The sequence below is a fragment of the Marmota marmota genome, unplaced genomic scaffold, assembly GCF_001458135.2.
Source record: "Marmota marmota marmota unplaced genomic scaffold, marMar, whole genome shotgun sequence".
In the NCBI taxonomy this organism is placed as follows: Eukaryota; Metazoa; Chordata; class Mammalia; order Rodentia; family Sciuridae; genus Marmota; species Marmota marmota.
The window spans coordinates 213813-224464 of record NW_025999863.1 but is presented as its reverse complement, the minus strand read 5'-3'; the positions used below and the strand labels follow the sequence as shown (position 1 = coordinate 224464).

Genomic DNA, 10652 nt, shown 5'->3' with positions numbered 1-10652 from the left:
CCGGGGAAACTGAGGCTCGGGGCGGCGAGTGGCCCAGGGTCAGGCGGCTCTAGGCTTTGGAGGCGCGCCCAGACCTCACCTCAGAGGGGAAACTGAGGCTCCGAGATGGAAGGACGTGCCCAAGGTCACCAAGCCCAGCCTGTGGGCCGGGGCCTCTGCGCGCGACCTCGGGGACGCTCTTCCCAGCGCCTCAGGCTCACCTCTGTATGGAGGTGATGCTGGTCCCAGAGACTCAGCCGCCCCCGCGCTGGTGCCAGCCTCTCTCCTTTCCCCAGATGGAGATTTCCTTAATAAAAGATTGCTTGTAAAGGCCACCAAGACCCTGGCTCTGTCGCCTGTGGGCACTGGACAAAGCCCCTTGAACGTGCGTGGGGAGCTCCCTGCAGAGTTGTGATCAGTTTTGCGGGGCTGGCAGACCCATGCTCATCCCCTCTCCTGTGTCAGCTTGTGAGAAACCGAGGTAGAGTCCTGCAGGAAGAGGTCAATAGAGCCATCTGAGGGTGCTGTCTACCCTAATCCCAAATGGTGCTCTGGAGCTGGGGGGGCTCCCATGAGTCTGGTGGGTTTAGTTCTCCATTGCTTCCCCCCAGAGGGGAAGCCCCTTCGGCAGGCCCCAGCTGCCCCAGCCGGCTCTGCGAGGTCACGTGGGCCTGGCCCGAGTTCCCCACTCTGCCCCAGCTCCACTAGAGAGTGGGGGAGACAGCAATGAGACGGAGTTGGGTGAGGAGAGTGGAGAGAGGAAAGCAACCCCTAAGGAAGGGAGGGTTTGGAAATGGTGGGGGCTCTGCTGCCTGGGACCCTCTTAGATGCCCTTGGACCTCCTGAACCCTCCTACCTCCAACCCTCCTGGACCCTCTGGATTTTACGATGTTCCTGGCTTGATGTCACATTGGACAGTGACACTGCCTGCCCTCCTCCATCTGGGACATTGAGGCCAGGAGGGTGGAGATGTGTCCTGTCAGGTCCACAGCAGGTGTACATGAAAGGCCTGCCCCCCTGCTTATCCCTTCTGACAGTGGGTGTGCTGAGCCCCCTCTCAACCCTGCCAGGCTACCCAGACCTGAGGACCCCCATGTCACCCCCCACAGGCAAGCAGTGCCAGGCTGCAGGCTGCCCCAGGCAGATGCGTGTTCTGGCTGAAGGGGGCTCTTTTATGTTCACCCTGGGAAGATGTCAGGCTGGGCAGGTTGCCAGAGCCTGGGCTTGCTGCTGTGCATGCAGAGGAGGCAGGCCTGGCTGCCGGGGGGCCACCGTGCCTGGCAGTGGATGAGGCTGATGGACCCCACTCCTGCCCATGATTCACGAAGGATTCTGGGACTTGGGGGCCCCAACCCCTTTCTGAGCCTGGGGTCCTGGTCACTAGGTCCTGGCAACTCCTCCCCACCCATGGCCCCCACCCTAGGCTGGGCATCAGCAGCAAATTCCAGGACAGCCTCAGCTTTCCACACCCACACTGACCTCCTGCCCAGGGCAGAGAACTCTGCACTTATCTATTTATTTAAGAAATACTTGGGCTGGGGATGTGGCTCAAGCGGTAGCGCGCTCGCCTGGCATGCGTGCGGCCCGGGTTCGATCCTCAGCACCACATACCAACAAAGATGTTGTGTCCACCAATAACTAAAAAAATAAAATATTAAAAATTCTCTCTCTCCTCTTTAAAAAAAAAAAAAAAAAAGAAATACTCATTAAGCACTTGACCCTGGGACTGAGATTCAGAGTGGGGCCCATGGCCAGGCAGAGGAGACACAATAAACACCAGGAATGCAAGCTTTCAAAGTCTCCTGTTGTCCACTGGCAGAAACTCCAGCCCGCGGGTCGCGCCCAGGGGTATCCAGGAAAGCCCGAAGCAGAAGGAACAGTGCCAGCAGGCAAAGGACGAGGCTAGCCGAGCTTGGATGAGGAGCAGGGAGCCACACTGACCCCTGTGTAGTTCACACTGCCTGCTGCCTGAACCCCCTGGCTCCCCATTGCCTTTGGAAGAAAACTCCATGCCCCTGGATTCCTGGTTCCTGGGACTGGTGTTCCCACCACTGGAGGTCAGGCCTCCTCCCCGCTGAGCCTCCAGGGCCTCTGCCCTGCGGCTCTTGGGCTCCCTCTGCTGCCCCCTTCGCAGCACTTCAGAACCCCAGCCACAGGTCCAGGCCTGGGGCTGGATGGAAGCTCAGAGGCCTTTTGAGTAGGAAGGAAGGTTCTGCCCAGGGCTAGGCTGTGGCTCAGCAGTGGAGCACCCGCCCAGCAGGGGGATCCATCCACAGGACCACAGAAAGATAAATACAGGGACTGTGTCCACCAACAACTAAGAAACCATTAAAAATTAAGGAAAGGGAGGGTTATGACCAGAGAGTTACGCAGGAAGCCCACCCTGCAATCTGCACATGTCCCAGCCTCTGCCTGGCTGGACTGGGCCCAGGTTTACCATGGGGGAGTGTAGGTTTGGGAAGGGCAACACCTGGGTCTCAGCCACACCCACAGCTCTGAGGGCGGGTGACGGATGTGGCTGGCTGCAGCACCCCAGTCTGTTTCCCCAGTGTCTACACAAGGAGGGGCTCTGGTGCTGTCCACCTGGCATTTGCTCAGGTTTTCTGTCCTGCAAGGTAAGAGAGACCAATGTCTGGGGACTCCCTCCTCCAGCCAGTTCTGCTTCAGGGCTCCTGACCCCTCCACTGTGCCCGCCACAGCAGGTGGCCCCAGGCCCCTTCCTTGACAGGCTGGAAGGCATCATCCCATCCAGGCCTCAGTGCCCGAAGGCCTCAAGATGGTAGGAACCCAGCAGGGGCTGGGAGGGCAGCTGTCCTCACAACCCTCACAGGCGGTGGGTAAGCACAGGAGGGGCCGGAGGAGCCAGCAGCGGTCAGCCTGGAGCAGGAGCTGCCCGCCAGCTGCCAGCCCCAGTGGAATCCAGCCCCATGAATAAGCCCTTGTCTGTGCAAGGCCGCCCGGCCCTGCCCCTCTGCCCACTGGGGGCTGGGACTCCTGGGACCCTGCAGCCGTTTCCGGAAGGTTCCAAGCGTGCAGTGCGTTTGGTGCTGTGGCTTCCCCACTTCATCCCTGGGAAACTGGCAGGCTTCACAGTGCTGCAGCCACACCTAGTAATGGCCTGGTGCTGGCCAGGACTGGCAGAACGTCTGCTGGGCAGCACACAGGGAGCACATGGGCACAAGGGCCCTGGTGAGCGGGCCCACCCTCACCTCTATGCACTCCCCCAGGATCTGTGGACGCTCACAGGCTCACTGAGCCAGTCTGGTGTAGAAGGGATAGTACCTGGCCCCCAGTGAAACAGCCCCAAGGAGGAGGGCTGAGCTGGGCATTGTCCCCAGGTGGGGGCCATCCAGCCTAGGCGTACCACAGGCACCAGTGCCCCAAGTGGGCACCCCTGTGCACAAGTACCAGGTTCTGCCTGGGACTCCAGGCCTCAGGTAAAGATCCAGGTGGGTCCAGCCCTAGATGTGTGCAGGCCAGGCGGCCAGGGGCCCAGGCAGGCGGGCCCCGCCACCAGCTGACCCTCTGGGTGAGGCACTCTTGTGCTCTGGCAGGCCTGGTTGGTGTGTGTGGCCCTCTGGTGGTAGTGGAGGGAAGGGCCGGGTGCATCCCAGAGCACCCTGGGTTCTAGGGCCCATCCCAGGGCTGCCCATTTGCCTTGGGAACAGGCCATGGGCCAGGGTTTTCCTGTTTCTCTGAACCTACCCCAGCCACTGGGAGATGCCAATTTCCTAACTGACCGGGGCTCCTGCTTCTCTGGGAACCTGAGAAGGGTGTTGCCCCTGCTGGCCCAGCTGAAGGGCGGAGCTGTGCTCTGGGGTCCCAGCCAGGCACGGATCTCCCCAGAACTGCTCACCGGCCTGCTGTGGCTGCTGGGGCAGGCAACCCCTTCTTTTCTAAAGCTTTTTAGCTGTAGATGGACAGAATGCCTTTATCTTGTTCATCGTTAGGTGGTGTGAAGGGCCAAACCCAGTGTCTCCACACATTCCAGGAAAGTGCTCTGCCATCGGGCTCCAGTTCCAGCCCAGGCACCCCTTCTTGAGGTCAGGGCCCCCTCACTGTGGGTACTTCGTCCTTGGCAGCCTTTGGGGCCTTGGCTTATGTGTGAGGCAGGAGGCAGAACACACCCTGGCCTTTTCCTCTTGAGTGGGTCTAAGTTGCCCAGGCTGGCCCCAAACTTGCGATCCTCCTGCCTGTTTCCTGAGGTAGGAATGCATCCATCAAGGCTCCTTTTCTGGGTGGGAGCACATTCAGGTGCCGTGGGCTTGTGCAGGAACTGGCAGGCAGACTGCCCCACAGGGAGCGGGAGGGAGGCCCAGCCAGGTCACCCCTGAACAGAGTGCTGCCCCCTCCTAGACCACACGGGCCTCACCACTGTGCAGATGGCACCAGGCTCAGAGCACTTAGAGGAGACACCAAGAGGGCTGTCCAGAGAGCCATCAGCAGGAAACCTGCAGTTTTATTTTTGTGGTTATGGGGACTGGACCCAGGGGCTTCACCACGGAGCTGCACCTCCAGACCTTTTGATTCTCAATTTTGAGATGAGGCCTCAATAAGTTGCTGAGACAGGTACAACCATTGCCCATCTCCCAAGGTTGACCTGGCTTCTGGGTTGTTCTGCCCACACTCTCAGTACCTGGAGACCTGCAGCCCTACTACCTGCCCTCCCTGTTCCCTGGCCCTGCCCTGATAGCTGAGCTGCCCATAGGCCTCCCTCACCTGTGACCCCTGCTCCATGCCCTGGGTTCCACCCACAGGCTCCTGTCACCTGCAGTCATCACAGCCAAGGTGAACACGAGGCGGGGTGGGGTCAGTCTTTATTGTAGGGTTCCCACCCAGCCCAACACTGGAAAGGGTGCTGCTATCCTCCGCTGGAGCTGGGGAGTTGTGGAGTCCCATCCTCTGGCACACAGACATTGGGAGGGGGTAGGGGTCACTTGGGAGAGTGAAGGGGTCACTGTGCAGGTGAGTGGGTAGGTAGGCAGGCCCCCTCCACCATCAAGAGGTCTGAGCTGCCACTGAGTCACAGACCTGCAACCTTCATGAAGAAATCTCCACAAAGCCCAGGGCAAACACAGAGCACTGGCCTCAGACAGGCAGGAGACTGGACTGGGGGCTAGGGAGGTTCAACCACCCACCCACACGCCCAGGCGTGGCCAGGGAGAGGCGGACACTCCAGGGCTCCAGTGACACATTTAAATGGTGAACACCTAACAGAATTCTATGCATAGAACCTACTGCGTTTCAACTACACAGGGGCACGCTGCAATCTGTAACAGGCTCGCTCTGGCCGAGGGTTCTCTCAGAGGTGAGAATCTGGGATCTTGCAAACACGGGGATGGACTCCTGCTGGAGGCAGAGACGCAGACACGGGGCTCCAGCACACGGCTCCAGTCCTGGGGCGCCTGGAGAGGCAGGGGTCCCTCAAATACCAGCCCCGCCCTCACCCCGGGGGGGTCCCTGGGGTCCCAGGGTCGGTGTGCACCTGCTCAGGTGGCGTTCCTCTGGCGGACATTCTTGCCCTTGTCATTCACGTGGTGACTGCTGCTCTTCCTGGGGAAACAGGGCAGGGCCTCAGCCCATGGGGCCTGGCTGGAGACCGAGCACTCCCCAGCCCAGCCCCTCTCAGAGCAGCACCCTGACTGCCTGGGAGGCACCCACCAAGGACCCAGGGAGGTCTGGGTACACACCTTGGAGCCCCCAACACTCCCCCAGTGAGCTAGGACTTACAGCGGTGCGGCGCCTGCATCGTCATCTGTAGGCACAGCCAACGTGGGAGAGAGGAGACGGGCATCAGGAGAGGTCTGCACAGCACACCTGCAGCTTCCCTCGGGGCTCACCAGAGGGGACAGCCACCCAGGGTCCCTCCCAGGCAGTGGCCGTGCAAGAAAGCTGGCACTCCTCACCTTGGCCAAGCACCTCAAAGGCACTGTGGCCTTGGCCTTGCCCGCACCCCGGCTAAGGACAGCAGCACAGCCGAGGCCCCTGTGGCAAGCATGCAGGCCCACACCTGGGGTAGGGTGTGCAGGGGCCACTCCCAGGGCCGCTGCCAGGTGGCAATCAGGGCGCCTGAGGCTACGCCATGCAGTCAAAGGCTCACCAGAGCCAAGATCCTCAAGGCCCCCAGCGGTCAGAGGTACCTGAGGCACCACTTACCGTGGAGGATGCCAGCTTGAGGCCGAGGGAGGAGAGAGGGGCAGTGAGGCGTGGCAGACCCCGCCCTCCCCAGGAGCTCCCCGACCCCCAGGCTCCTGGGGCTGCAGCTCACCATCCAGGGGCTCATCGGGCTTCCGCCGCTTCTCGTAGATGAAGATGATGGTGACGAGCACCAGCACCTCAGCCACGATGCCCAGGAAGGGCCAGAGGGCGGCCAGGCGGCTGCGCACCCGCAGGGTGATCTCGGCCTTCTCTTCGCCCTCCAGGCTGGTGCCATTGCACACATAGGTGCCGGGGTCGGCACCCATGTCCAGGTCCTTGATGCGCAGCTCCGACTTGGCTTCTGAAGAACTCACGTAGAATTTGCTCTGGGAGCCGTTGGTGATGACCTAGGGGGACCTTGTCAGACTGGAGGGAGAGCTCTGGGTTCCCACCCGTGGTCCTGCAGCCCTGGGTCCCAGTTTGGGCCCTCACCTGGTAATGGGAGTTGACCATCTTGTACCAGGCCCAGTCGGTGACAGGCGGGTAAGAGTCTGACTTACAGACCAGAGTGACCGCTTCCCCCTCATTGGCATGCTCAGACTTCTTTGCAGCCTTGATATGGGGAGGCCCTGGAGAGAACAAGGAGAGTCCGACACCTAGGCCCTGCAGAACTGTTCCTGGGCTCCTGACCCTGCTAACCCCCGGTCCCCCCCCCCCACCGAAGGGCATGGCAGACTATCCCGGCCCAGGCCCCATGCAGGGTGCCCTGTGCCGAGCACTTACCACTCACTGTGATCTCAGCCCTGCCCACGGGCTCAGGGAGGAAGACACAGAAGTACCTGCCAGAGCTGTCCTCCATGTTCACCCTGCAATTAGGTAGGAGTGAGTTTGGTCTTCATGGCCAGGCAGCCCTGCCCCCAGGAACTGGGGCCTTAGGGTGCCTGTGGCTCACAGAGGGTTGTCCTAACCCAGCCACCACAGTCCTGTCAAGACTGTGTGCAGTGACCTGCCAGGGAGGCCCTCAGGAGGGGACGCAGACCAGAGGCAGTCAGGGACCCACTTAAAAAGCCTGCTGTAGCTGCCAGCCCTGCCTGCACTCATGGCCCGTCCGCCCCAGTAAGCCTGACACAAAAGGCCCAATTAGGGTAATGCCCAGCCATGGGGCAGGCAGAGAGGGGCCCCAGTGCTTGGCTTCTGAGGCCTCCACTTGTGCACAGGGCCCCCAAGAGCACCCTGAGGACACAGTGGCATCTGTATCCCCAGTGTGGGGGTGGTCGGCCTGCACTGCCCCCACACCTCCGAGGACACTCTGGGATCCCGGACCCTCTGGACCCCGCTGGGCACAGGATTGCTGGCAGCAGCCCCTTACTCACTCAAACACTGTCTGCAGGTCAGGCAGGACGTCCTCTTTCAGCACCTTGTCACCCTTCACCCACTGGTGGCCAGTGACCTGGGTGGTGCTGTGATTCAAGGCACAGGTGAGACGCATCTTAGAACCAATGTCCTCCACAGTTGTCATGATGGTGCCCGCTAGGAAGCCAAGTAAGCTGGTCAGCACACGACGCAAGGACCATACAAGCCACCAGTGTCCTCACTGCAGACCAAGGCCACTGCCCGATCCAAGGAGCCTCTCCTGCTGCTGCAGCACTGACCTGAGGCACCTCTGCAGGCATCTGACTAGCTGAGCCGATGATACCCCCAAACCCCCAACAAAGGCCTAGCCTTCGCAAATGAGGAAAGCACGGCTGTCCAGGGCACCTGCCCCGCTCTGGGGCACTGCTGGGACCCTCACCCCAGCAGAGCAGACCTCCTGGCTGGCTGCGACACACCCTTCAGGAATCGAACCTGAAAGCATCTAGAACTAGAAGCTGAGAAGCCCCCAGAGGTTCTGGAAGTCCCGCTCCTGGGCTGAGCACGGCCGTGTGGATGCTCAGTGTGGCCACGCAGTGGCAGGTCCCGACCCACTGGTCAGACGCACAAGGGAGACAGGCCAGCCAGGGTGCAGGGGGCCAGGCAGGCACTGGAGAGCAGGGCAGGCAGATGGATGGGACAAAACAGGGTGCAGAGACCGCAGGGCAAAGGGCAGGCCTGCCTACTCCTACAGGCCACCCCAGGCCCACTGAGCAGCAAGCCCACCGTAACCGGAGAGTCCTGGGTCCAGGTAGGAAAGGCCTTGGTGGGGAGTGGGACGGAGAGCTGGGTGGGGGGCATCTGGATGCTACGGAGCAGGACCCAGGGGCCGGGTGGCACAGAAGGACAACTGAGGCAGGCACCCCGGCCACTCACGTTCGAGGACCACCACGCTCGCCTGGGCACGGACCCACTTGACCCTGGGTGCCCGGGTCAGGTGGTTGCGGTCGGGGTCGTTGCTGGCCCGGCACTCGTAGGTGCCTGCATCCTCCGTGGTAAGCTTCTCGATGGACACGCTGCTGGCCGCATGCTGGCGGTAGGTGGCGTGGATGTGGACGCGGTCCAGCCGAGCGCCATCCCAGAGCTGGGAGCAGGTGTCATTGGGACCGTTCCCTTCAAACCACCACTGGATCTCGGGGACGGGGCTGCCCACAGCCTGGCAGTGCAGTTCCACACGGCCCCCCGCCCACCCCTCTTGGGACAGTGGAGACTTGATGAAGCCAGCTATGGGGAGAGGGTGAGTGCCGCTATTACTATGAGGGAGGAGAATCGAGGGCAAAGGTCAGCGCTGGCTGGGACACCCACATCACAAGCCTGGATGCACAGCGGCCAGGGCCTTCTGCAGCGAGCCCTGCTTCCCTCCAGCTTGTGCAGGAGCTGGGCACAGCTGGGTGGAGAAGAGGACACCCGAGGCCCTAGAGCCACTGGGGCTCAGCCTGGCCCGTGCCCACCTGGGCCAGGTCCTCACCAGAGACAGCACAACGGTGAGGCCACAGATAGCTTCAAACTAGACCCGAGACTGGGAAGCCAGAGGCTGTGACTGAGGCCTGTCAGAACCCTTCTTATGGCCCTCCTAATGGGGTCCCACAGGCAGCACCCCACTTCAGCCTGGTACCCTCCATGGAGAACACCTGCACTACAGAGCCTCCCAAGCGTGCACAGGTCCTCTGCCCCTGCGCTCCGTTTGGCCTGCAGCGGAAGGCAGGCACTCCTTCCCAAGGACACACTCAGGATCTCTGCGGGGCAACCACAGCCAGGCAGGCATGGAGAACAGCCCGCCTGGTGGAGGGCGCGGGGCTCAGGACCAGCCACGCTGGCAGGAAGGGGCCTGAGTCCCCACCACTGGTCACCTGCAGGTTCTTTCTCTGAAATGGGACAAAGGGTCTCAGAACTGTAGAGTGGCAGGACACCGATGCAGGCTCTGATACTGCCTAGGGCAAGACTTCTGCAGACGCACAGGCAGGTTTTGGCCCGGGCCCCCAGGCCAGAGGCCCTCTGCTCTGGAGCAAGGCAGGCACCTGCCCCACAGCTCCAGGGACTGGGCAAGATGCCTGTCCACCTGAGTGGTTTCAAGGCCCGCAGGGCAGCAGATGCAGAGTCAGCAACTGTTGGCACTGCCTGTATTGTGAAAAGATCACCTCCGGGTGACCTACATTTTGTGGGAGATGAGATTTCCCTGATTGCAAAACCAGCAGCTTGGGGCAGAGTGGGAGCAGTGAGTCAGGGCAGGAAACTCTGCCTTCCCGCCTGCGGGCAGGGTGTTCCTTGGCCTGGGACCGCCTCAGGGCTCAGCCTTCCCTCACCAAGGGCTTCAGGGCAGTGGCTCCCAAGCTGCCACCTTGGCTCTTGGGCCTTACTCTTCCCTACCCTAGCCCCACCTCTCCACCAGGTGCTGTGGATGTCTGCAGGACTGGGCATGGCTGCCTGGTCTCTGGGGACACCTGGGCCTGATAGTCATGCAGGGAACCAGAGGGAACCAGAACTTCTGCCCTGAGGGGCCTCTCTGCTTCAGTCTTGGAAATGTCGGTGTCTCTTGGGAAATGAAGCCAGGATTCATGCACAGTCCTGTCCACATTCCCTCCAAGTGGCCTCAGACACAAGGACAGTGCACCCTATGGCTGCCTTTCACTGGGCAGAGCTTTGGGGGTGATGCCAGCACCCAAGAGAGAAGCCAAGGGGAGCTTCTGTTCCTCCACTACCCGCCCGGAGAAGGCAAGTCTAGATCCTGCCATGCGATCTGCAACCCACTCCAGCACTCACCTTCATCTAAAAACAGCCACCCTCTCCCTGCCCACTTGCAATCGGGCAGGGCATAAGGCCAGGCCACTGCAGGGTAAGCCGTATATGGTAGAGGGCCCCTCCCAGAGAGCACAGAGTGGCGGCCCACGCCCAGCTTCCCTCCTCCCCCACAGCTGAGCTGCCAGGACTGGGGAGAACGTGCTGGGAGGCTGGCTGTGGGCATCAAATGGCTACCATATCCCACCCCAGGTGCCCATCTCGGGAGGGTCCCAGTGCCAGCTTCTGAGGAGCAGGCTGGCCAGGAAAAGCTAGCATGGTCACTCAGAGGAAACGGGTGGAACCCCCAGCACCATAAAATGTAGGAGCATCCACTCTGTGCCGGGGGG

At 61.4% G+C, this 10652-nt stretch overlaps 1 protein-coding gene across 5 annotated transcripts in view; it reads right to left on the bottom strand.

Moving 5' to 3' along the window:
- Positions 1 to 4779: 4779 nt before the first annotated feature.
- Bsg (basigin (Ok blood group)) overlaps positions 4780 to 10652 on the bottom strand; it is an 8391-nt gene continuing 2518 nt past the window's right edge. The window contains exons 2-10 of one of the 5 annotated variants that reach the window (XM_048811636.1): positions 8404 to 8751; positions 7491 to 7647; positions 6901 to 6983; positions 6610 to 6746; positions 6248 to 6524; positions 6136 to 6150; positions 5710 to 5734; positions 5465 to 5532; positions 4780 to 5325 (exon numbers count right to left, since the gene is read on the bottom strand). In XM_048811636.1, coding sequence (XP_048667593.1) covers positions 5469 to 5532; positions 5710 to 5734; positions 6136 to 6150; positions 6248 to 6524; positions 6610 to 6746; positions 6901 to 6983; positions 7491 to 7647; positions 8404 to 8751 — 1106 coding nt within the window. In that variant the 3' untranslated portion in view covers positions 4780 to 5325; positions 5465 to 5468. Of the gene's footprint in view, positions 5385 to 5464; positions 5533 to 5709; positions 5735 to 6135; positions 6151 to 6247; positions 6525 to 6609; positions 6747 to 6900; positions 6984 to 7490; positions 7648 to 8403; positions 8752 to 10652 lie in introns of all 5 variants that reach the window. The other 4 variants (XM_048811633.1, XM_015503550.2, XM_015503551.2 and 1 more) reach the window with 4 other exon arrangements.